Genomic DNA, 27801 nt, shown 5'->3' with positions numbered 1-27801 from the left:
ATGTCTACTTATGAGTGTGGCCAAGTTTCTCACAGTCCTATAAAATTTGTTTACAGTCACCAGTCCTGGCTCTCAGTCTTCTGTGTTGCTATTTAGCTCTACTTTATCCCTAAATGCTTCTAAGAGCCCAGGAAGCAGTGTAAGGGGTTGGTAATGCTGCTAGACAATATTGACCTCTTGTGGTTCAGCAAATTCTCTGGTTAGGCACCGGTCAGGTCTCCAGGATGCCAGACTAGAGAGGTTCAACCTGTAGTAAAATAGTAACTTTAGCAGCTGCTGTTCTCTGCTAAATGTAAGGAGTATTCCCCAAGAAAAGTCACTGGGAGAAGAGTTCCCATAAGAAGGTAATCCTGCACTGGGAGAGATTTAACAGTGACCAAATAGTCACCAAGACAGGTGCTTCTGATGAACTGGTTACTCTTGAGTGATGCATGTCACCAACATATCACAAACTGAGTTTTTTATTTAAAAAGAATAGCGAGCATCTTCAGAGGAACAAACCAACTAGCTAATTCTTCTACAAAGAAGCAGATATAAATGAATGAAATAAGAACTTGGTGTGCCCTACCTCAAATAGATAAGAAAAGTATACAGAAACAAATGCTTAAACACCATTCTCCCAATACTTTGTGGAAACACTGATAAAGGCACACAAGGCTATGAAGTGTTGATATGTTGGATATACATAGTGTGTCAAAGTCCACATTATTGATTTCAAGGAGCAGATGGGAAAAATAAAATGCATCAATTCCACTATCAGAATAGAAGGTAAATGAAACAAAAGTTCTAATGGACATCTGGATGACTCTTAAGATCTGTTACTGCAGAGAAAGTGAAATACAATATATAAACAAGAACCCCCAAGGCTGCTCTTCGAGCTGGAAAGGAGAAGTTGGTCAGTCAACCAGCATTTATCAACAGCTACCAGACAAGATAAAATATTAGAAGTAAATGGAAGTGGAAAGCCAGCATTAGCATGTTTGTTTATTTTCTAATTGTGTTAAATGACAAGTTTACTTACTGAAAGTGTCCTTCTGGTTTTTCAGAGTGAAGAGATATGGACATTTTTGCAGCGATATCAGCAGCAGGTGCAGTGGCAGAGGACTGATTTACTGGCAAAGTAGTTGTCACAGATGATTGACCAGGAGTCAATGATGATGTTAGGGAAGGTGTAGAAGTGATTGGAATCATTAAAGGATCCTGTTGTCTGGAAACTGGAGGCCTTACTGCAGGTTGCAGGTTCCGCTGAACTGGCTGTCTTGGGGGTGGTATCGGCTTACGGAGCCTTTTTGTGTAGCCAGTTTCATTTTTGAAGTTGTTTACAGCCTAGAGGTAGAAAAATCATTGTTAAATGTACATCATAATTTTTATGTATGTTCTCTATAAAAAACTTCCACCACTAAGCGTGAAGGTTGTTCAGATGTATTTTCTTCTACTACAACATTCAAGTACACGCAGACTTTTAGATACACTTCATTGACTACATTATCCTGTGTTTCTGATAAAACAAATAAGCAGGAAATGGTCAGGGCTGCTGTTTGAATATTATCTCTAGTTTTCAAAGCCAACAACTATATTGAGATAAACAAGGAAGTTCACTCCCTACACAACTATTGTCTGATGCACTCGCTTCATATTTTCAAGCTTCTCTTCACAACGAAAACTGGAGAACATCTTCAACAATGAAAATATTTGTCAATTTTTGGTAAAATCTGCAAGTGATCTAATTTTCTAATCTCAAATCAGGAATTTGCTATCTGTATTTTTAAGTGATCATTTCATAATAAGCAATTAATAGATTTTAAAAATGCAAATCCCATCCAGCTGTAATTATTGTAATGGCTCCATGATGCAGAACTTTTTTCCCCCTCTTAGCTACTTACAAAGAAGATGAGATTTTTTTACATGCATTAAACGAAAAGTGAAGTTACCTGGCGTAAGAATTTGTTGGCAATCAAAGCATCAGGGGAAACATCTGTCTGATGACAAGTTGGGCAGGTATGTTCCTCTGATTCCAGTAGTGATGTTCGGATACCTGTGAAAAAACAGAAGTATCTGAGCTAAAAATATTTGGATCTTACTTTACACATATTCCTGTACACAACTAACACTGGGGTCCATGGGAAACATGGACTGGGGGGAAAACATTTGAAGATGTACCAATTGAGAAGGTCTAATATGTGGTATAGATATTAGACATTAAAACAAATTTGGTGACCACACTCACAATTAACAGTTATTTTACTAACAGATGAACAATGATGGGCTGATTACACAAAGCATTTTTTTTGTTAAAAAAAGCATTTACAGATCGTAAAGGAAGAGAACTATTTTCATGGATTTTTGAAAATTTCAGTTTAAAAAAAAACCCAACAACCTTGTTTGGGTTTAAACATTATTTAGTGTTTGCAAATCACAAACTACAAGATAAAGTTAGTACATGACAACCAGTCAATGAAACTATTTTATTTTTATTGTCTAGTGGAGTGGGATATAAGAGGTAATCAACTTCTAGATTAATAGGTACATTTTATTTCTAAGAAAGCATTCGTAAATTAGGTTAAGACTATATTTTTAACCAACTGTCTCTTTAGAAGAGGAGCTTGAACAACAGCTTATCTTTCCTCTTGTTTGAGCCTCCAGTAAATTGCCAATGTTGAATTTGGGATACCAACAGTTTATAAGACAAAGTGACGATGACTACTGCCAAATCAAATAGGAACAAAGGAGGAGGAGAGCTTGAGAAAGCATTTAATCAATCTAGATGTATTTTTTTTTTAATTACTGACGTTGAACACAAACATTCACTTATGTTTCTCCATCCTTATATAAAAATTCCTCTAAGTTCCAGTTAAAAATCAGCCCCAGTATTCTTCCTTTACCCAAAGACAAAATGCAAGGATTTTCTGGTTAACAGATATCCATGTTTCAGACTGAAGAGTAGGATAGCAAATTCTGTGAATTCAGATTCCTGTTAATCTTACAAGATCATTTGTATTATGAATTAACTAATGTCAGACTATGGCACTTACATTCATCACAATAACTGTTTCCACAGCAGGGAATGACAACTGCATCATTCATTATATCTTTGCAGATTAGACATAACAATTCATCTGGAATAGGATCATCCTCTTCTGAGGAGGAGGATGGTTCCTCTGGCAGGAAAGGGGGCTTTTCCTTCTTCCCTATAGCATAAGCCTCCCTGAAAGAAATAATTTAAGACTATCTGTTTAAAGAAGTGGCATTACATTTTCAGATTTTATTATAGAAATAATACATCCAGAAAACACTTCCAGAATATAATTCAATTATATAAATATTGCACACAGCAGAGATTTAGTCTCTCAACAGGTAAGTGATTATTTATTGTGCAATTAGCACAAAGCAAACATGATACTGTTTCTACAGGAGGAGGTACATAAAGAAAAATGAACGGAAGTTAAGAAAACGGACATTTAGCTGTATAATACGTACCTTTTTAAAATTACAGCATTATCTAAATATAAGGGTTATGTAGATCCCCCCCCCCCAACCCACACCACTAGTATTTTCTTGGTTTCTAACACCCATAAAATATGATATCAAAACGTTTCACACACACACACACACACACACACACACACACACACACACACACACACACTAAGGATTTAATAGATATTTTTATCAGGTTAAGTACTTCTGTTTTTGGACAAATGTTGATGCAAAATACAGCCAGTACAATCACATTCATAACATCTGCTATTACCATCAAAATGTCTATATAAACTCAAGTATTTGCACTGATGCACTCTCTCAATGACTTAACCACCTGCATTCTGCTACAAAGACCTTTTACATCTGCACTTGAAAGGGAATCCTCTGAACTGTCATTCATGTTAAAATTCGACACTTGCCAACAAGGACTTAAACATTTGAACTCTCTCACCCATTACCAAGACAGTTTCCCCAATTATCACCTCTAATACCATTAACTCACAAACATCCCACTCTCCCTACCTCTAATATCATCAATTCACAGACACTTACCTTCCTTCCTCCCCCCCCCCCCGCATCCCCCTCCTGTTCTGCAATGTGATTTGTCCTTTTCATATTTGTTCATTTTTTTAATTGTATCCTTTGGTATATATGGTTGTGACTACTTTCTTCCACTATTTGATCTGAGGAAGTAGGTCTGGCCCACGAAAGCTCATCATCTAATAAACCATCTTGTTAGTCTTTAAAGTGCTCCATTGTCCTGCATTTTGATGCACTTTTGTAATCCTTATCTATACCATCACCATCTTCAATGAGGAGGAGGAATCTTTTGGATCTAAAGTGCCTGTATATTTCAATAACATATTACTTATCTGCCCAAGTGTTTGCTGGATTAGGTAGGACCTTACACAAGGTAACTATTTTCATCTGTGTTTTATGGGCACTAAAATAAATAGGATGAACTCAGATTTCCTAAACTCCCAGTGCCTTTACTGCAAGGCCAATCATTTCCCTGTCTTGAAAACTATGATTTTGGAAAGAAATTAATTCTTGCTATTACTATTTTTGGTACATCTTAACCAGGTTACCTAAAAACACTAAAGGCCTTCTGATATTAAGACTCTGATGTCTCGGCTAAAACTGGAAATTTCATCTAAAGAAGCTATACCTATGGAATAGATGTAACAAGCTAAAAATATCTTTTCAAAAAAGTGCTTTAATTATTGCTTCAAATATTTAAAACTACAACAGCACTCCTATAACAGAGATACTGACTCATAGCATTTTGAACAATTTATTTGTGTTTGTTTTAAAATGAAATGAGTGTAAACAATTATTGAAAAAGCATTTTTTAGTCTGTTTATACTTTGGCCACCTCTGAAGTACTAAATACTTACGCATCAATAGTTGGTACTGCATATTTTCCTGTGTTTGTAAGCATAGCACCCTTTGTATTGGGATCTTTCACTTCCATCATGAAACTCCTGGGAATTCCTGTGCTCTTTTTAATCCTGGGAACAGACTCAAAATTTTTGTCCTGTTAAGAAAGAATCCAGATATATTTCGGCTTTAAATGAATCCATTTAAAATGATATGCGACTGCTTAGTGAGATAAAAAAACTATTTAAATTATTTTTCTTTGCAAATATGATAACTGCATGATTAATGCATATAATTCCTTAACTGTCTAAGACACTACAAAGTATGAGGCAGGTTTTTTAAACTCAATGGGACAACATCTGTGCTTGAAGTCAAATACAAATGCAGATCTTTGCATTACTAGAGCCTAAAGTTATAATCTCTCCATTCACGTAATAGCAGCTGTAAAATATTTATGCTATAATAAAGTGTGTGTCACACATATTTGAATCTATGAAAGAATGGCTAAAAGATGTATCCTTTTACACTCATGTACATAATTAAAATAATAAAGCATTCAAATGTGAACTGGTTTATTTATATAAAATCTATGCTGAAAAGGAAGGATGTGTCAAAAGTCTCAGGTAAGCATGAAACATGCCACAATTTGCAATATGAAAGTACAGGGTGCACTGGGATGAGCTAAGGAAATCTGCAATGCCAATATACAGGTAGTCCCCGGGTTACGTACAAGATAGGGACTGTAGGTTTGTTCTTAAGTTGGATTTGTATGTAAGTCGGAACTGGTACATATTGTAGGGGAAACTCTAGCCAAACATTTCTCCAGAGCTCAGTTTTATTCTCCCACATGTCACTTCCCTCAGTCCTTTATTCTCAAGCTGAGGTGTCTGCTGAGAAAAGCCGCTCCGCGTCTCCCTGGTCTGCTGGGGGGGAGGGGGGGGGGGCGCTAGCTTCACGTCTCTCTGGTCTTCTGGGGGGAAGCAGCTAGTGCGGGGTTGCCTCACCCCGTTTGTAAGTAGGGATCCAATGTAAGTCGGATCCATGTAACCCGGGGACTGCCTGTACTGCAAAGGACAGGACATACCCCCCTCCCCAAAATGTGTCTCCTATTCTTTCGTGATAATCTTTCTTCTAAATTTTCCTTAATTTTTGACACCTCACCACAGTTTGTAGAATCCGTTCATATACTCCCCCCCCCACTCTGAAATGAGGCTATCATGAACATAACTAAACCTCTGTTCCTTACTTCAAACGTCCAAACTGCGATGTTTAAAAATAGATCAGAAAGATAAATCATTGCAAACATTGAACACAAGGCATAAACATTCAATTCTGAGAGATTTTATCTTTACAGTGCATTCCTACTATGGGAAAAGATACTAGCTCTGAAAATTAGAATTAAAAATTAATTTAATTTTTTAAAATTCAAACTAAATCCATACAAAAAACGGAATCATTAACACTCCAACCCACTCTACCAGGATGGACATCTTGTCAACAAATTGTACAGTTAAACATAATCAGCTGCAACGCATAGGCACAAAAGAAGAAATTCTGGGCAGAATTATCTTGCCTATGTATTTAAGTTTATTCAGTTTTATGATCTAACTCATGCTACTAAAAATATAGTAGTGAAAATCCCTCCCGAGTCTCTTACCCCATTTGTTGGACAATTCTTTATGTAATGACCAGGTTTTCCACAACGAAAGCATGTATAGGATGGTGGAGGTGGACCCAAAGGTTTCTTCATGTAACTAAAAAAAGTTTAAAAAAAGGTCTGACTACAGTTTTTAAAAAGAACATAAGCATCTCTCTAATTTTTCCATAATCTTCAAGGAATAGATTTTACATTAATACTTACTTGCTTGGATCATATTCATGGCCAGACTGTGACATCATAGCTTTTATTTTATCTTCTTCAGAAGCATTGGCTTCAGCCAGATTGGCAGTCTGTTTAATAGGTAATTATTTGACACACACATTAGAAACACATTGAAGTCCACACAGCCAAAGACAACACCACTCATCCAATCCTGTAAAGAGCAGCACAAATCTAACTAAAGTTGCCTCAAAATAGCTACTTATATTATATAATATGGTTATGAAGATGTTCTGGGGAGTCCTTAAGCCATTACATGATGTTTGTGTGCCTGTTAACCTACTTGAGAAAAGCGTTCTTGGACACTCAAAACCTTAGGCTCTGTTTGTACCTTACATAAAGACTTGTGTAAGTGCTCCAATTTTCTTTAAAACGAAAGAGGACTTGGACTTAAGCTAAGTGTAAAAAAAAAAAATTTTTTTTTTCGGTACTTTTAAGTTAAAGAAACTGAATGTTAAGCTCCAGAGTACATGAAAAATACATTCACTGTATTTGTGTTTATTCAGAAATCTGAACACAAAATAAACAGCAGTATTCACATTTCACAGTGTTAAAAGGACACTCAACTTGAATTATTTGAAACTGATTAAAAAAAGTCCAGGTGTCTAACAGCACCCTGGAAGAGAATATGTTTTTAAAAATTCCTTTAGTTTTTAAAATAAGGACGTGTGTTCCCTTCCTAAGGTTTTTAGAAGGATCTTTTTAGTGAAGGAGAAGCTAACTACAGAGGGCTGTCATGTGTGAGGTTAAAAAATGAATTTGTTAACTTTATACTATGAAGTGTTTAACTATAGCTGGTACAAAATTTGTAGATAAACAATTTTCAAGTTGACTGTCTCTTTAATATGGAAACTTAAACGTAATCCTCATATATGTGGAGCTAACCTTTCAAAAATACTGAAGCCAACTGGGAAAAAAAAATCAAAATGTATCAGTACTTGTTTAAAATATTTCATTACACACTAGTCCAGATACAAGCAGGGTCTAAGGGAGTGACTGCTAATTACTTGGATCTTCAAGCACCTAACATTCAGATCAACCACTCAAAGTATTTTATCTTTTTATACATTCATTCACAAAAGCAACCAACTAGTTTCAACATTTTATTAAATGGTTGTTTCATATACATAGCTTTTCTTAACAACATAATCCAGATTGACAGCTATGAAACCATTTCCATTAACATTTACAGAAAATGTGATATACAGATAGTTAACTAATTTGTTTGAACCCAAACAGTTTACAAACACATCCAAAAGCACAAAACATTAGTAGGAATAGACCAAAATTCCAATATGGCATTTAATACATAATAGGAATAAAACAGAAAACTGTTAAACACATTGCCTCCATGCTTAGCTAGTCTGTGCTGAAGAGGTTAAAGTAAGTAACAGTTTTGAGCTGCTTTATGTTATGTTTCTGCATTTTTCAGAAATACTTCAAATTCTCTCAAAAACTTTAAAAGGAATACACCACGTGGACAGTTTTTCACATCTTAGAATAAGAAAGTTGACATGAGCTTACAAAACCGAGGACAGATTTAGGGACAGCACTAATGGAAGCCAATCTTTTTAGATGGCTATTTTTCAAGATAAATTTCTTAGCTGCCAAATGCATGAGAGATTGTCATGTTTATAGTGGAGGGGAAGTTATAGATGGAAATACTTATATTTTCCCTGGAAGTCAAACTCCAGTTTTTACCCTCAAAAGAAAAGTTAACTACTCTATATTATGTCCTAGCCTTTCTAATATTTTACATTTTATAACAATAATAATTTACTTGGCTGATACTGTAATATCTTTTTAGTAAGTGTAGTCACTAGTGCTTTCCCAAACAAAGTCACACATTATTGAGCAGAAAATGCAAGCAATTTCATAGCAAAACATGGCATATACAACAGTTTCAGGTCACATTTGCCAATATGCCACAAATGCACATTGGTATATTCCTATAAACAATTGATACATTTACACAATTTACAAGTCTGTGTTCAAACAAATTAGATTTATAATTGTTGTCCACTGTATATATACTACAAGTCTACAACTTATGAAATTATGTGCAACACTCAAAGAATTGGTCTACCACTGTAAAGTCTAGAAATCCAAAAATAATTGTTCAATTGTCCATGTTAACAAAAAGCTTCTATTTTGGCTGTTGCAAAAAACCAAAAATCTGGAAAGTCCATAACTTACAGCCAAAATATATTAAATTCTTCTTTAAAAATTGTGCTAGTTTCCAATGCAAAATTAACGAAACGTTTGAAAGTAACGGTAAACAGCTTCTGAAGTGCTTCTTCCTTGTGTCTTGAAGATGAGTAATACTGCAACATTATGCTGAGGCTGATAAGGTACTCCCCTTCTATCTTCCCAAACTGGGAACTACTCTTTACAGGATAGCATTAATCAATTTATACACAAATATTCAAATTTGAGTCAGCACTTTACTAAAATTTTTTTTGCTCATATTACAAAAATTAGTCAGAGATCGATCACAATGTAAGATATTTAAATATTAAGCAAACAACAATTCAGTTATAATTTGACAAGAATATATATGTATATATACCTTTGCAAGCTGGGCCAGAGAAATAGATGCAGAAGAGTCATCAATCTGTTCACAAAAAATTAAACACACATTCAAGTTCCACAATCAAAACATAGCCATATTTAGCCTCTCGAAGTTTGAACATCTACACTGGGTATTTTGTGTGTACCACTGACAGAGGCATTTTCCAAAGCAGTGCAATTTTACTTGCACAAGAAGAAATGGAGCCCAAATCCATGGCAGCTTTAAAAATGGGTTGAGATCAAGAAAGGCCAGTTTGAGGGGAAGATGGTAAAATAGCGAAGTAATTTGCTTAAGTCAATTTATTGACTCAAAGCTTCTTCTCCCCTTGATGAGACCCCATAACTCTCTAAATCTATATGATTTAATATATTACAGAGAGAACAAATAATTCTCACATTGTAGCTAACTGGGTTACATTTTTAAAGTATTTTTTAAAAGTCAATTTGAGAAAGTGTGTGTTAATATATAAATGTACATTTAATATATTTTGTAATTTAACACTTAATCATGAAAGGGTGTAATTATGCTTTTGTGAAGTAGGCTGTTGCCAAAAGAAAGAACAAGCATAGCAGTCTAGAGAGATAGAAACATGTCAAAAATCCATTTAATAAAAGTAATCCTTCCACTGACATACAAATTGTAAAATAAACTGTCTGGATCAAATTAGGACTAGTAAAAAAACTGTATAATTCTATGCATCACAGGAGTTTACTAGAACAGGGAAGAAATGAAACAAGTCCATTTTATTAAAACAAAAGGGCATATTATAAAATTGAACTGAATACATGCAACTGACTTTAGAGATTTTCCCCTACCTATTAAAAACGATCCTTTTTGAGAACAATCATGAGAAGAGGTTATGGACTCCATTATGAACAAAACCAAGAAAGCAAACTCTCCCTGTTGAAGGTAAGAACTTGTGTCTCAGCCCTGCAAGCTGCTCATCCATGTAGGCAGACCCCTGTGCCTGCTGGAACAAAGTACCTTGCAGAAAAGTGGCTGTTTTAAAGGCTTCAGACTGTAGTGTAAGTTAGATTACCTATTCAAAACCATTGGTTATACATAATTTTTCCACACATGAAAAGGACAATTCCTGAGCTCTTTGTAGAGATATCAATTTGCTACATGCCACTATCAACAAGAATGAAATGAGTAAATCAAATTCTAGCCATTTATCAAAATACAATTTGTATAAACAGATTTTGGGCTCACTGGTTATGTGGTCTTAAAATTAAGATGTCTCAAGAAACTGAGTAAAATTTCACAAGTTAAGAACCTCTCTCAAGAGAAGAAAGTAGTGGGTTTTTTTTTTAATGTTACAAGCAATTCCCTAAAAGAATCTTATGACTCTCCCAAAGATATTCTATGGAGGAAGAATTAGAAGCCCCCTTTTCCTTTATATTTCTTGACTGAAATTCAGTCTATTTCAGAAAATAACCGGAAAGCTGAGGTTCTAGATGTCGCCTCTTTTTACATGTGGAAATACAGAGAAATAGATGTTTTACCACTACAGCTGATAAACACAAAAGCCCAGAAAATAATTTTAACAGCTCATTAAGTGTTATGAATGTTTTATCTTTTTTTGTCAATGCTAGTATAATTGCAAGAGTCCAATGGTAGCTTTTTAAAATGGGTCATATTTTCTACTTAAGTACAGTGAGGTGACAGTAGTTAAAGTTTTCTGATGAGAAAGCACTAATGGGTTTAGACACGGATGTAACTTCTTAAGGAAGGAGGTAATGTTGTTATTCCTGAACATTAAATTACCAGAGAGCAAATAGCTGATTAATATCTTAGTCCTGATCTACATTAGGGAATTATTTTGATGCAACTCCTTATTCCAAAAAACAAGCGGAGCATCCACACTACCAAGCCTGTTATTTTGAAATAATGGGCTTGTTATTTTGAAAGAATAACTCCTGCTTGTCTGAGGAATAGTGCTATTTTGAAATTGTTATTTCGGGAGTTATTTTGAAATAATTTCCTACTGTAGACATGTACTTAGTGAGTGTAACTCCTGGTGGCCTCTTGCCTGTGTTGTACTCTTTTTTGCTTTTAACATTTTAAAAATTTCAACAATAGCATTTGGTCAAGCTTCCTGCCAGCCACAGGATTCAGGCATGCGGAACCTCCATGTCCAGGGTTCTGGTGACTGTGCAAAAGAACAGACCCAATAGTGTAGAAGAACTTACATCATCAAAAAGGTAGATTTTTTTTTTTTAACTATATTGGGTCCCACGTCATACAGAAGACTGTCCAGAGAACTGGAGTAGGGTAGAGAAAGCAGGGAAAAAAGCCAGGAAAAAAAAATACCCCTCCAACTGTAAACTTTACACAAAGACCACTGTAGAACTACATGGATTTCAATATTAATGACCATTTGAATCCTGGGTATTGTAGGCCACTGGAAAAAATGGCTAAGTAGAATTACAGTGACTCCTTCTCTAAGCAAAGGACCATTTTGTGTATTTATATAGTACCTAAAACAGTGGGAGTACCAATTCTGATTAACGCTTCTTATTGCTACTAACATACTGATCCTAATGTCAGTCGCCAATTTAAAAACTAAAGGTCAGAACCCTAATTCTGTTTGTGACAATGTTAAAATGTGCACAAAGTGTAGGAGGATAGTAACACAAGAGAAAGGCAATGCAGACATAAATCAGTTAAGATTATCAAATTACCTGAATTAATCTCAGATATACTAATCCATTTAAAACTTGCTACCCACCCTATGCTTTGTTTTTACAGTGTATCAGTCTTCAAATAATTTAATCCTGGTGCACTGGAGCCAAGTTCTAACTTCAAATACATTTAATGGGAGTTGTGCACATATTATTGAGGACACGATTTGGTCCCTAATTTTAGGTTGTGCTGGGCAATTAAAGGTAATAACTATGCCCACATCACTGGACATGATTCATCCTGTACATTGTACAGCTAGAAACCCTAAAGTCTTTGAGATTAAATAAGAGCTATGTATTATCATTAACAGAAGCTGCATATATGGAAGGCTGGCAAGATCAGGTCCAAACCGATTGTTTTTCTGCCCGCAAGCTACAGAGCATCAATCGTGCCAACAAGATGAGAGAATATTTTTGCTTTCCTATGATTTAAATTTAAATAGTTTTATTTGGAATTAATACAGCCACTCTTTAAAGTATGTATTTTTAAATTTATGAGAAATCTATATCAGCTCATAATAAGATGCTACTTAGAAATGTAATACAGAGATGCCAGGGAACACACAAGGCTAAAAGAATGTTAACTTTATTTATGAACATGTGATTTGTGTTCATACACATGCTAGTAAACAAAAAGGAAAAACTGTTTTCAAGAAATAAAAACTCATCTGGATTAGATCAAATACTGTAAATGTGGTTCACATAAATGCATTACATTAACTTCTAGGGTCACTGGGCCAGTTGAGCTAATTTGAGCTAGCATTCAGACACATGTATGTCTAAATACCAATTTGAACCAACTGCTAATAGAATTTTGGATTGCAGATTAGGTTTTTAAAGATATAAAGCCATAAGTACAAAAGACTAGGATTTCAGAATTGTGTTACATTTCACAAGAACAAGAGGCTATATTCTTCATACACCACTGACTCAAAGTTAAGCATTTAGAACAACAGAATCTAGAAATTCCTATCAAGCAATCAGATCCAATGATCCAGGGTTAGTGTAATGCCTCATACCATTCTAGATAAAAATAAAAAAAATAAAGAACATCAAGAAATAATTCTGAATACTAATTAAGACTATTTTAAATGCTTGGATTATGCACAATATTCAACCCAATCAGCAAGTCAAAGTCTACCCCATAATTGATTAAATATTTGTATAATTATAAATCTATATTTAGCAAGCTTAACAATTAACGTGTCAAACCCAAAGAAAAATGTTGCCCTTTTTCAATGGCAAAATTAGAAGTGGTGGTATACTAAAGGCAGGCTTAGTCACCGATAGCTTAAGAAACTTCCAACTCAGATGTTACCCACATCAGAAAATGTGTTGCAGATAAGAGTTAAGGAGGTCGGTAGGTGGTTTCACCTGAGCTGCACAAGGGTCTAGCAGACAAGACAACTAATTAGTTTAAATTCCTATGTCAAGTTTCTTATAATTTAGTCTGCAGACAAATGGTATCTATCACAGGAAGTGGAAGAATGAAATACAGAACTTTAGAATACCACTGTGTGTGTACCAAAAGTTATTCATATTCATGGCAACCTTTTCAAAACATTTATGTACTCAGAGATGCCCAAACAATACCCCCTTTTAATCATACAGTTTTAGGGAATGTAAGTGCTCAAATATTTAATGACAGCAAAAAACGAGCCATTGAGGCGCACAGAAATGCCCTCTCAAGAAATGGTGGGATATATTTGGTTCAGCATTTGTTTGAACCCCAAGTAAGAAACAATACCAAGTTTAACAATAATGGTTTCTCAGTGGTTTTTGACATTTTCAAAAACCATTAGGCAAAAAAAGTATTGAAAACAAAAGCTAAGTGATACAATGTGAAAATGGCAAAAATACACTCCAAACATCTTTATTGCAAGAAACAAAAAGCACACAACAACCTGTACAAACATACATATTACTAACTATAGACAGACAGATGTAGAACATGGCATCATGTTCAGTTGGGCAAACTTTGAACCTACATGATCTGAAAATGATCATACATTATCTGTACAACACAAAGTCATACAGGAAGTAGTCTAGCATATTCAATATGAAATACAATGCTTTACTCGGCACAAATACTAGTATTCACATTAAAAGTGTGCAAATGACGGCATTACTCAGTATTTTTACTATTTTGCATCAAATACATTGTATTTACAATATATACTGTGCTTTGTTGGAAGTTAAATTTTAAGTAAATGTTTAGAAAATTAATTTTCTACATTACTTGTTTATAATTAAGTGCAGTGTGTAGGAAAAAAGTGTGAGATTGTGTTTTTACATACTGCTTTTGAAGTTCCACTCACTGGTTCAGTTCGACTTCTAGAAGAAGAAATAAAAGTCATCAGAATAAGAACACTGTTCATATCCTTTATACAAACAGCGAAAACAAACTATCCCATGAGTATCAATACAATCTGTTCTGATAATTTAGTGCATATGGAAGTTTAGATGACTACAGAAACTGTTCTCTCTCAGGACTCTCAGCATTACTTTGAAGTTACAGTTTGCATTTTCAAAAAGTATTGAAAGACTTGTGTTTATGGAATACAATTTAGTTAGTAAAAATTGAATTTAAAATTCAACAAATCTGTCTTTGGAGAACTGACTTGCAACATATTAATGATCCTAAATATATGAACTGCTTCAGGCTGGGTATACAAAATTGTATCACCTATCTAGAGCAGGGGCTTACAGTTACCCAAGCAATTCTCAGATACCTAATGCCCCTAAGGATCAGCACTGAGATTCATTGGTTATATATGATCATTCTAACTTCTGGAAAAGAAAAGCGGTACTCTAGATAGCTATTGACCTAGGGGATGGGGGGGGGGGGGGGGAGAGAGAGGAGGAGAGGAAGCAGTAGATGAGAGATTTGGATTTTAATAAGGCTTCTGACAATATCACATGACATTATCCAACAACTAGGGAAATATGCTCTAGATGAAGTTATAATGGGGTGAACAAAGGGTTTAAAAAAAAAAAAAAAAAAAACTGTACTCAGAGTAGTTAATGGTTTACTATCAAACTTGCAGGATATACCTAGCTGGATTCTGAAAGTGTTTGTCTTGGGGCTGGTGTTTTTCAACTTTTAATGAGGAATAAGATAATGGAATGCAGAGTGTGCTTATAGAACGTGGGGATGACAACAAGCTGTTGGAAGACCGGCCTAAAACGAAAAGTGACCTTGATGAAGTATCAATCTAAAAATCAACAAGATAAAACTCAAGGAAGGAAATGAAGTGCTACTCTTAGGAAAGAAAAAATAAAGTGCATAATTACAAATTGGGAAATAACTGGCTAGGCCATAGTATTGCAGAAAGGATTAATGGATTATAGATCACAAACTGAATACGAGCCAGTAACATGATGCAGGTGCAAAAAAAAAAAAAAAAAAAAATAAAGACTAATATCCTCAGGTGTATACATAAGACGGGGAGATCATTGCCCTACTCTACACCGCACAGAAAAGCCTCGGGTGGAATACTATGCCCAGTTTTGGGTGCTACACTTTAAGAAAAATGTGGACAAATTAGTCCAGAGGAGAGCAACAAAAATGATAGAGAAAAGACGACAGGGGGACCCGATAACAGTCTTCAAATGTGTCAAGGAATGTTATAACTAGGACAATGATCAGCTGTTCACAATGTCCACTTTAGGTACAACAGGAAGCTTAATCTGTAGTGAAGACGATTCAGGTTAGATGCTAGGAAAAAATGTTAATTATAAGGTTAGGAAAGTACTGGAATAGATTACCACCAGAAGTTGTGGAATCCCTATCACTCAAAAGTTTTTAAGAACAGGTTAAACATACACATCTCAGAGACAGTCTAGGTGTACTGGGTCCTGCCTGTCCATGGTAGCATGGGCTAGAGTTCCTCAAGGTCTCTGCAACCCTACACTACTATTTTTTAAAATGTGTCTCAATACTGAAATTTTATTGTATTCTGCTATTCTGAAATATGCATCTTAACTGTGATGTATAGTGAATAGTGTAAATCCTCAGCAATGTGGTCCTTCATATAGGATTTCTTTGTGGAAGCCCAAACACCCAGGTGAGGGATATGCTGCTTTTAGCCCCCCCAAAAGTGCCAAGATAATAATTTTTTATATTTACACTACATTGACTAAAATAGTAGTAGAAACATCACCTGAAAGAAGTTTCTAGGATTTTGTGCGGTTTAGGAGTCCTGTGACAAAAAAAAAGTCTTAATTACCAGAATTTGCTTAAAATAAATCCTGAATATTCTACAGTATTTAGGAATGCTTTTATTACATTTGAAAATGTGTTGAGGTTCCACATAGTAATTTGCAGATGCACAACCCATTATAGAGAACTAGGCATGCAATTGTTGGTATTGTTAATAGGAGTTGTATATTTAATTAATGAAGCTGCAAAAAGTCTCCCGTGAGTTTAAGAAGCAAACCCCTCTTGGAATTTATACATGTAGGACTTGTGCTTCCAACAGACACTACTAGAAACCTGTTCCAGGCTCACAACCGGAGCGAAGTACATCCCAAAGGTGGGGATAGGTGAGGAAGTGCTTGAAGCTATGCACCATAGATTTGTTTCTCAATGTGTTTATCTTATAAAATGTTCTTCAAGGTAAACAGTAACTTTTGAAAGGCTTTGCAAACAATACTGTAGTTCTGGACCTGAAATCTCAAAGTTGCTTATTTTTAAGTTAACTGCACTCCTGAGCAGCTTAATAATTAAATTGGCACACAGTATACAACTACTCAAGAGTCACTTCTGCACTCTCCTTCTACTTGTTAGCCTAGGGCAAACAACAATTTTTGATGGAGGAGGCACCAATGTTCCCTCTATTTTTTTCCATTCATGTACAGAATAAATTGAATGTGCACCAAGATGTGTGGGTGTGCACCACCTGTAAACACACACCCTGTTAACTGTGGTTGCTCTGCTAATCAGCTGGGCAGCATTTGAATCTCTCCTGGATGGCCCGCCCAAGCGTTCAGCTTACAGGGAACACTGGAGGACAAGGGCTACACTCTTCCACGATGTTAATGGAGAAGTGCACAGTCTGAGATGGAGGTTGGGTGCAGAAGGGACCTCAAGGTAGGGTACACAGGGGTGCAGGAGGGAGTGCCTAGGAGGGAATTTGGGAAAAGGAAGGGGTTGTGACCTGGGACAGGGCTTTGGAGTGCAGGAGAGGATATGGATGCAGGAGAGATTCTGACCTCAGGGAGGGGTGTAGGATGAAGTGCAGGGGGTTGGGTTGTGACCCTGGGGCAGGTGTTGGGACGTCAGGTGTAGGCTCTGGCCAGAGAGCACTTACCTTATGCAGCTCCCAAACAGCAGGACCCTCAGGCAGGCTCCCTGCCTGCTGCCTCCCCACGCCCTTCAAAGCAGCCTACTTGTGGGGGTCACATGTATCTCTGCACACTATGGACCCCTTGAGCAGGGGACTCCCACATCTCCCTGTGCTGACAGCATAGCCCAAGCAGCTCCCATTGGCTGGTTTCTGGCAGCCTAGTAACGGGCAGCCTTTGAGAGAGCAAGATGCACCATTCTTTCTGTACCGCATGCACAGTTCCATGCAGATACTTATTTGGTCCTCATCACTGTTACCAATACTTTACTTTGGAAGATTGTATCTGCTCAGCCACAAAGTAAAATGACTCATTCAAACAAAGCTAGTACAACTAATGTAGAAGGGAGATAATACAGGATGGCAGATGGGTAACAGGCCACCTGCAATCCTGACCTTTACTCATGGGGAATTTCTGACATTTTAGTTAACACTACATTTGTTACTTGACACTGGGATTAATGGGGAACAGACATTTGGAGCTCAATGGCAAACATGGTATAAAACAATTAATAAAAGAATCTTTTAATCTTGCTCACATACAAAATGGCTGACCTGATTACTGAATTCCCTCACCACTCTGAAATGATCACCTCCACTCACGACACACGTTTAGCAGCCTTGTTCTTTTTGCCTCCCTTTGAAGCAGTGATTGTCTTTTGCAATCTGGCAGGCATATCCCATAAAACCCCCTGTATTTGAAATACATGCAGAACGGTAGACCTTGGTTTCTCCAAGGTATCTTCTTTGCAACACTCCGTGATTGTTGGCAACACTAATATCTGTCATTTGTTTATAAAGTACCTGCCCTGTCATGTTTCATAATAGAAGTACACACACCTACTTACTGACAAGTAGCCACCTCTAACATGGGAGTGAGTCAGTAAATATACACAACATGCATAAGAGATGAGGGCAAGAAAAATTTTCGCCAAGGATTATAAAGTTTCTCTTATAAAAAGGTGCTATGAAATCTTTCCTGTTGATAAAGAGCAAAAGGGACCTCAGTTTAAGGTCATAATCAAAACACCAACTCACAGAGCTAACTGAACAGAACTCTATCTACTTCAGAGTTTAACTGTGGGATTTAGAATCTGGACTCCTAAGAAGCCCTGATATTCAAGCCACTCCTCTTGACAAAGATCAGAAGGTTACAGGTCTCACGTTTCAGTAGCAGCTCTTATGAAAGGAAGAAAACCTAGACTTGTTTGAATGTTTTTAGCAAACTGTGCATTATCCAACTCTAACAGCTGCAACACCTGAGAGTTTTTGATTTTATGAATACCTACATGACATATGTTTTGTTTGTAGATTTAACTCCTCCAATTGGGATTCTTCTAACAATTACAGATGAGTTCTTGGGAATCAGGGCACTATCATCCGTGTACTCTGAAAAAAGGAAAAACATGGTAAGAAACACCTATTTCCAGTCCTAAAAATTACATTTCTCTTTTTCATCTTCATTTTGTTAGGTACTTTGAAGAATTCATTTAACAGAGAAAAACCAAACCCAGAATGTTTATAATAAATATTGAAAGCTTAAAATTAATAATAGGATTTCTATTCACTGGCCACCAAACAGAGTGCTGTTGAGGTAAACTAAATTCTACGTTGTTATAACTAGGAATATGACTAAACAGCTACTTTCTTATCCAAGAGATCCAACCCATGGCAAATTTAGGTTTTCACCGTCTCTCCTCTATTAGTCTTCAAAACCAATTAATCTTTTGGAAGAACAGATTATAGTGTATTTTACTCTGTGCATAATATTACTCAAGAAGAATTGTAACTTACATTGTTATACCCACTACCCCACCAAAGACTAGGGATGTGAAAGGTTAACCAGTAAGCATCACCCTTAATGGGTTGCAGTTAACTGGTGGGAGCTGGAGCAGCTCCCCTGTCTGCTGCAGACGGGGGCTGCTCTGGGGTCGAGAGCAGCAGAGCAGTCCCTGTATATGGCAGGCCAGGTATATCCTAAGCAGGGGCAGCTCATGGCAGGCAGGAAGGCACTCCAGCCCCCATTGGATAAAGTGAAGTTTAACTGGTTAACTAATTAAACAAGATTTTATATCCCTACTGAAGACAGTGATGTAAGTGAGGACAGCATGGTCCATAATTGAACTGGTAACAATGCAAATGCTAAAATGAATGCATAGAGTTTGAGGTAGAGTTTGCAGGAAAGGCCATTAGGAATAGCCATCTTAGTTTCCAACTTAATATGCTATGATGCATTTATTTACTGAAGTTACTAAAAACATGTTTGACTAGGAAAAAATGAATGTTTTTTTAAAAGTCAGTTTGTCACCACTGTGTTTATTTTTGGCATTTCTTCAAGACCAATAAAAATCAATACCATTAGTTTCATTTTCAGGTTCTCAGTGCTCTGATGTTTAGATTGAAGACCAAAGTAGAAAAAAGGTCTGTATTAACTGTTTAATTTGGATTTATTTTAATTGTGGAAGTGTCTATTCTTTCTTGAAAAAACACTAAAATATAATTTTGGGAGCAAACTTAAGTTGCAAGTTTCCCTAAGCAGCTGTCATAGGAGTAACAGGAAAAACTCCACAATGCACCTTTCAGGATCATTTGGCAAAGCAAAAAGATTTTGTCTTAAAGTGGAACAAAAAGAAAAACCCTACAACAAAAATGAAGTTAAACATTTAAAATCAGTTCTACATAGTGCTGCATTTGTTTTCATTAAACTGTGCTATATTTTGATCTAACCTCAGGCTTACAAGCCAGTAAGTCTTTAAAACACGACAATGCTCAACACCAGGTTACTTTCAGGTTCAAGGTGTGAGTTTTGGCCCTAGCTCTGCCTAGCTATAGTGTAACAATGAGTAACTGAATTTCCAAGACTACTTTAGCTTGCTCAGGATGAAAGGAACATTTTTATTCTTACTTTCATAGTACTAAACACACTGTGATTTTTTTAGTTTTTGTAGAGTGTTATAACTTTTTCGCTTCCTTGTAACTTTCTGCAGTTCTCCTTTGTGTCTGAAGATTTCTATGCTAGCTTTCAGACCGCAGGTGATTTAGTAGTTTTTTTAAATGAAAAAACCATTTGGTCATTTCAATTATCAGACAAAAAGCACTCGGGGCTAGGGATGTAAGTGAGCAGTAGACTACCTGATAAGCTTAAGCTTATCAGGTAGTCGAGTAGACTACTCGCTCCCATCCCCCGTCTCTGTATCAGAGGCAGCAAGGGGGTGGGACAGGAGTCAGTGCTGGGGGGACCAGTTCTTAAAAACTGGCGGTGCCACCTGCCCTCCCTCACTCCCCCAACCCCATGCTGCTGCTCTGGCAGCAGCCCCTGTTCGCAGCAGCCCAGACTGGCCACAGGCAGGGGCTGCTGGACCCGACACGAGCCGGGACTCAGCAAGCCCAGCTCAGTCCTAGCTCGCGCCGGTCCAGGACTGCTGCGGCTCTGCATTTTAAATGTAGTAAGAGCTGCCCAAACTGCAAGACGTACATTTTTTTCAATTTTGGACTTCTCAAAAATGGGCAGAAGATGACTACAATGGTGATAGAAGCTTCAGGGGGTAGCCGAGTTATCTGTACAGGATAAACTTAAACAAATGGTCTGGTAGCACTTTATAGACTAACAAAACATGTAGATAGGGATGTTAGTTGCATTTCCCTTCACTGTATTTCTGGTGATCCTGCATGCCAATTCTCTATTTTTCTAATGAAGCTACTCCCAGATTACACAAGACTCCCTCTGCCTCAGCCTTGAGCCCCCTCTCACACTCCAAACTCATCCCCCAGCTCTTAACCCCTCTTCCCCGCTCGTTCACCCACACTATATGAGAATGAACTCTATTACGTGCACCAATTTGGAGGTGACATGTCGCAGGGCTCTTGCTACAGTTCAAATGCAGAGGCGCCCTTACAGATCAATCAAGTAATCAATGAAATCCCATTGACTATTCGATTAATTAATCAATCAATCTAAATGTAACATCTCTAATAATGATCACAGGAAGGGCAGCAAGGAGCCAGAGATGGGGACTGGGATTGCTATAACCCCATCGGAGCACCAGAGGGGCAGTAAGCTTCTCACCCACCTTCCAGCCAGCATAGCCCCCACCCTGGCCTGCCCTTGGCTGCCAGTTCCCTAAAGCAGCACGGCCTCCACTGACTCTTACCCCAATCCCTCATTCTCACCCTAGAGTTCACACCTCCTGTCTCAACCCAGGGAGAGTGAATAAGGCCTGGGGTCAGCCAACGATGGAGAGGAGGGGAATGGAGAATGCGGGGCCTCAAGGAAGTGGGGGGGGGGGGGGAGAGTCTTGGGGAAGGGATGGGGTAGATCTTGGCTGTAAAAAGGTTGGAGACCACTGATCTAGATGGCCCTCCTGCCTTGAGTGCCAGGGACTGGACTTGATGCCTCGAGGTCCCCTCCAGTTCCAGTATTCTATGATTTTAGAGCCAATTTGAAGACTAGCTTAAAAAAAAAACAAAAAAAAAAAACTAACTAATCCTTTCATTTCCATTCCACATTCTACCAGTTGCCTTTTCAAGTGCATTACACACAGTGCATATATAAGTTTGCTACCAAGAAAGTGTTGACAGTACTCAACTTCTGTGCATATGAACTTGTAAACTCCATATTTATTATTTGTTAACCAGACAGTTTAACAAATTCATCGCATGTCTACATAGAATTAATCTGCTGAATATGACAGCTAGTGCCAAAGTTGCAACTGAATGTTTTTTGACAACTTGTGAAATAAGGAGAGAACATCCTCCACAACTAACACACATCACTGAAGTGTGACTAAATACTAGCTCTTAGGATTCACTCAAATATGAGGTCAGACACCACAGTGCAAGACAGGTGGGCAAGATACGGCTGGTGAGCCAACATCCAGCCAATGAGAGCTAAGAGACTGTGGTGGGGGCTAGGGTTGTTAAGAAGCGGTTAATTTGCTAATTGTGTAATCTATAGATTTTGTATCAACTAAACGATTAGTCAATAAGGGAAGGCAGGGAAAGAACTCTAATCCCAGTTTACAGTGGATTCAGGAGCTATCCCCGCTGTGGCTCTGCTTTGGAACTGTATTAGAAGCCAGGCAGTCCGGCTCAGTCTTGGCTTGCGCCAGGTCCTACCCCCACGCCAGGTAGGTCCCAGACCCAGCAAAAGCCAGGACTGAGCTGGGCTGCCTGTCCATCCGGCTCTTAATACACTTTAAATGCGGAGCCACGGGGGGGGGGGGGGGGGAAGCTCCCGGACTGGTGCGAACTGGGACTGAGCCGGGCTGCTGGCCAGTCTACTGAAAATTTATTGACTGTGGGGAGAAGTGTGTGTAGTCAACAGCATTAACTGATAAGCTTTTGCTTATCAGTTAATCAACTACACTATTACATCCCTAATTGGGGTAGGGGCCTCTCTCCTTCCCCACAGTGTAGACGAACTCAGCCAGCCACTTTGAACGGCCTGGGGCTGTTGGCAATAGGGAAGCCTGGGTCTTGCTGGGCTACTGGCCTGGAGCTGCGTAGGTAAGCGCCTCCTGGCCAGAGTCTGTCTCTCACACCCCATTTCCACCCACACCCCAACTCCCTCCCAGATCCTGCACCCCCTCTTAGACCCTCCCTCATGCCACAATCTTCTCCTGAACCCACACCCCCTCCAGGACTCTACAGCCCAATCCCCTGCCCGAGGTCACACACCCCTAACTTCACCCAAACTGATACAGTGGCAGCAAGGTGGGGATGCATGCAGTGATTAGGATTAACAGATAAAACCAGACTTATCAGCTGATCATGTAAACAACTACACACTAACTCCCTAGCTGACATCAAACACTAGGTTATGATATCACTGAATGCATCTGGCAAGATACATAAATTGAGTTAGATTCTGTTTATACACACACAGTGGTAAAGTTACAGGAAAACTTCTTGTTTGCTGTTGCTAAAACATCTCTCTTCACTGCAACTATGCAGTTGAGCAATTGTTCCACACCCCCCCCCCCCATGTAATCATGGAACAGCTAAAATTTCCAGCTTACACATTTATACAAATAAACTATAGTTAATATCGCCAGACAAAGACGAACAGACTGGTGTTAGTCCATGAATGAAACTGGAGTTATTGTTTCTTCCATTTCAATTAACCCTTCCTTTTAGGAAGGCAAACACTTACTTAATCTGGTGAAACATTATAGAACTCTGTTTTTATTCTCTCAAGAAAACATCAACCTTTTACAGAGAACTCATCACATCAATATAAATTCAAATTCAATAAGCCATGAACTCTAACCTTGAAGTTGTCAGAGTCTCTTTAAAGCCACACTTTTCCCTGAAGATTGTTTATCTGTCTCTACTGCAACCACCACCATAAGGCCCAATTTTATAAAGATCAGGACCTAATATTTAATTTTTAGTTAAATTATTGGCAGTTTCCTGTGCATTTGACAGCCCTTTGTTTCACTTGCATATTCTGTCTCAGATTCTTTCACACAGCAACAGGGAGAGCACACACACACAGGCAGTAGTCAAAACTCACAAAAAATGGTTGGCAGATGGGGCAGATAAAGCAGCCGATGTATAAACCTCTCAATTTTAATTGACTAAACTGATATTTTAAAAGTAAAATATTGCATATTAAAAATGTACTTCTTAAAGTTGTTAAAAGTTGAATTCTAAATGTAATCAGATATTAAATGTATGCATATGGCGGATACACCAATGTAAGACTCCTGTAGAGTAATTAGAAGTAATAATCTCCCCAGTGCCAGAAGCTCTATTCACTGAATAGAAATAATGAGATTTCTATAGACTTTTGATAAGTGTATGTTAATTGCAAAACCATTTGCAACGGAACAGGTCATGTACCAAATATATCAGGGTTCAAATGTCCATATGGGATTTAACTGAGTACATGCAATCAGTTTGTAGCAACACAGAAGTAGACAGACAATGAAAATGCGATTGACAGTTTAAGTTCAAAGAACTTCGGAATAACCCAGTCTTATGTTTAAGAAAAAAAAAAAAAGATTTTGCATTAATAGGCAATTCCCAAACATCTCCACATCTGTGTGTGAATTGCTCTTTGGAAATGATCTTATAAGGGTTTTGTAAACACTACAACACAATATAGATTAAAAAAAGTTAAACAGAAGTATAAGACTTTATCCAAAAGTCTAAAAACAAGCCCAGTTTCTGTATCACTGTTATCTAACCACCATTCATTGAAATTTGTAATGTCATAGCAGACAAAACTAACCATTTTCTGACAAAACTAATTCAAATAATCTATCATGACAGTGTGTATGTAAAAACTTAAACAACAACAAATAGTCTGGGAGCACTTTAAAGACTAAAAAAAATGTAGATGGTATCATGAGTCTTCGTGGGCACAGCCCACTTCTTCAGATGACCGGAGTATTGGAAGTCCAGAACCAATAATAAATAAGGGAAGGGGTAGGGGAAAAAATTGGAAAGGGGGTGCGGAGGGTAGGGGGTAGATACATCTCAAAGGTAATCCCTGCTGGGTGTATTAGAGCGCTGCATCTTTCAATCCTGCTGCTGCCAGTAGAATCTGGGTGGTTTGTTGCTATAAAACTTTGCCCCATGTCTCCCTGCCAGCCCGGGGCAGCAAGAAACCCAGAACAGCTCTGGGAAATGAAGACTCCGGTGCCACGGAACGCGGCATTTTGCCAGAGCAGCCCGAGCTGGCAGCCGTGACAATGAGCCCACTTTCTGCAATGGCATCGTCCAGCAGGCGAGGCTGCGAGCGGCGGACGCGTTCCGAGCCACGCCTCGGGATTTCAGGCCTCCAGGCTCGACAGCCACAATCCGACTGCGTCTTCCAGGGGCCCCTGGGAGCGGTCACTGCCCAGCCCGCTGCGGGCAGCCTCGGGGCCCAGCCCCCCTCCCCCCGGGCCGACCCACCACGGCGGGGGGGGGGGGGGGGGTGGATGGGCTCAGAGGGTCTCGGGCGCCGCGTGCCCCCCCCCGCTCCTACCTTCTTTGGTCTGCGCGTTGGTGATCTGCAGGTCGCAGTCGGCCGCCTTGAGCTTCTCGCGGCCCATGATCTGGCGCTTGAGGTCGCACAGCGAGATGTGGAGCCCGTCGAAGGTGACCGTGTCATAGTTGAGCTTGGAGGAGAACTTGTAGTGCACGCAGGACATGGCGGGGCCGGGGGCGCCGGGCGGGGCGGCGGGCGGGGGGGGGCGGCGCGCGCTCGGGGCCCGGCTGGCGCTCACAGGCCGCCGCGCGCCGCCATGGCCCGGCCCCGCGCTGTCAGGCAGGCTCGGCGGCCGCAGGCCTCAGGCCTCCATGGCTCGGCCCCGCACGGACCGATCGGCGCCGCTTCCTCCGGCTCACGGCCCGGCCGGGCGGACGCGACCTCCGCCTCCTCACGCAGCGCCTCCGAGGCCCGGCTCCTCGCTATGGCGGCGCCAGCGGCCCTGCCTCAGCGCTCGACGGAGGGGGTTTCCCGACCGGGAACCGCACGGGCGAAGGGAGCCGCGCGGCACTGCGCCTGCGCGCCACGGGTCTGCCCGCCCACTCTGCCGCACGTGACCCAGCGTATTATGACAAAAGGAGCCGCTGCGCTCCAGCGTCACGTGATGCGGGGAGGGGCGGGGACAGTGGGAATGAGGGGGAAAGGGGGAGGGGGCAGAGTAGGAGAGGACAGTGAGGGTGGGAGCATGGGGCTGGGGAGAGTGGGGAATGGGAGAGGAGATAGGAAGGGGTAGAGGAGGGCAAGGGGATGGACAGAAGGGGGATCTATGAGTGTAGGGTGGGGGTCAGGAACCTTTTTTGGGTCAGGGGCCACTGAACCACGGAAAAATCAGTTGAGGGCCACACACAAAAAAAGAAGCAAAACAAGAATCAAACCCTCACTGAAGTGCATCCCCCCAAGAATGAAAAAGACATTCCCCACATTCCTGTGCATATGAGAGCTGGGGGGGGGGGGTTGAGGTGTAGGATAGTAGATTATTGTGGTTCACCCTGTGGGGCAGTGTGGGCTTCCCAATGCCGGGGGAGCCCTGAGCCTCAGGGGCCGGATCCAGGCAAGCTGGGGGCTGCATCTGGCCCCTGGGCCTTAGGTTCCCTGCCCCTGGGATAAGAGGAGGACAGGGGAGAGGAAATATGGGGTTCAGCCAGGAGCAGGGCGAGAGAGGAATGGGCATAGAGAGGGAGGTGTGCTCCTCAAAGTTCCTGAAATTCCAGTCCGCCTAGGAGCTCCCTGACCTCCCTTCGTGTATTGACTTACTGCTGTCCCTACTTTAACTCCCATGTGCTCCACCTGGCCCCCCATGCTGAGCACAGCAGAGTCAGCAGGTTAACTGCTCAACACCCTCAGGGTTAATGAGGGGAAGCTTCTCATCCAGACCCCACTGGAAAGAGTGTGGCAGCATCAGTCCCAGGGAGAGTGTGGAATTCTCCCTCGAGCTGCAGATTTAGCACCCCTTAACTTCCACACAAAATAAGATTTCATCAACCTCCCCCCCGTCCCGTTTCTAGACCTTCTGCATGCGAAGAAAATACTTTGAAGAGATTCTAATCTATGTTACCTTGCTGAGTGTGCTAATCTGAGTCTAAACAAGGGTTTTTCTTACAAAAAAACCCCACTGTTGGTACCACAAGTTTGACTTTATTGCTAGCAATAAAGGGTGACCCTTTAGGATAGATGCCTCCAGCCCCATGAAGGACTGCTACCACCAGACCACAGTAGTAAAAACATCAGCATCTAGAATGTCTGGTGGTCCCTTATGGTATGACCTTGTCTACATTAGCATTTCTAGAAAGGGACAGCAACTGGTGATAATGGAGGAAATATTTCAGAAGAAAGGCTAGTGTAGACAAGTCTGTATTAATGCAGTTACCCAAGCTGTTAACTTTATAACCTTATGCTGATGATTTTGGCTAAAATTCCTGTGAAAATCATGCTGATTTGGAAGCAAACTACTCAGATTTCGGCAAAAATCCTTACTGCGCTCTATTGCCACTGACCATGGGCTTCAGCTATTCCCTAGTTAAATACATACGTAAGAAGGCATTGTGGTTTTTAGGAAGCTCAGAAGCGGTATGTCTACGCAACAGCATTATTTCGGAATAACTGATGTCATTCTGAAATAACACTGCGCATCAACACTACAAGCCTTTATTTTGAAATAATGTCGATCTGGAGGACTTATTACACTGACTCCTGGTAACCCTCATTTCACAAGAGTAAGGGAAGTCGAAAGAAGAGTATTCTTCCTTCAACTTCCTACTGTGAAGACAGTGCCAAAAGCCAAATTAAGCTATTTTGACTTAAGCTACGCAATTGACGTAGCTTATTCAACTTTAGCCCTGCTGTGTAGAGGTACCCAAAAAGGAAAGGCCCAAGCAATGGCAAAAACATTGTTAGTAAAAGTATTGGAAAATACTCTATTTACAGACCACTAATCACCAGATCTGAAAAGCAATCTGTTACACAATGCAAGTAATTTTCATAAG

The 27801-nt window shown here is 39.5% G+C and overlaps 1 protein-coding gene across 3 annotated transcripts in view; it reads right to left on the bottom strand.

Annotated features, from left to right (window-relative positions):
- The window catches only part of RBBP6 (RB binding protein 6, ubiquitin ligase), a 37979-nt gene extending 12129 nt beyond the window's left edge, over nucleotides 1–25850 (bottom strand). For 2 of the 3 annotated variants that reach the window (XM_075899916.2, XM_075899920.2), the window contains exons 1-11: nucleotides 25316–25850; nucleotides 18630–18729; nucleotides 16159–16197; nucleotides 14293–14329; nucleotides 9309–9353; nucleotides 6722–6810; nucleotides 6518–6614; nucleotides 4878–5017; nucleotides 3033–3205; nucleotides 1932–2035; nucleotides 1022–1326 (exon numbers count right to left, since the gene is read on the bottom strand). In XM_075899916.2, the coding sequence (XP_075756031.2) occupies nucleotides 1022–1326; nucleotides 1932–2035; nucleotides 3033–3205; nucleotides 4878–5017; nucleotides 6518–6614; nucleotides 6722–6810; nucleotides 9309–9353; nucleotides 14293–14329; nucleotides 16159–16197; nucleotides 18630–18729; nucleotides 25316–25481 (1295 nt within the window). In that variant the 5' untranslated portion in view covers nucleotides 25482–25850. The remainder of the gene's footprint in view (nucleotides 1–1021; nucleotides 1327–1931; nucleotides 2036–3032; nucleotides 3206–4877; nucleotides 5018–6517; nucleotides 6615–6721; nucleotides 6811–9308; nucleotides 9354–14292; nucleotides 14330–16158; nucleotides 16198–18629; nucleotides 18730–25315) is intronic. The other variant, XM_075899918.2, reaches the window with a different exon arrangement.
- Nucleotides 25851–27801: the final 1951 nt, after the last annotated feature.

Source organism: Pelodiscus sinensis, chromosome 15 (assembly GCF_052426305.1).
Source record: "Pelodiscus sinensis isolate ZL-2025 chromosome 15, ASM5242630v1, whole genome shotgun sequence".
Taxonomy (NCBI): Eukaryota; Metazoa; Chordata; order Testudines; family Trionychidae; genus Pelodiscus; species Pelodiscus sinensis.
This window is presented reverse-complemented; position numbering and strand designations above follow the sequence as displayed.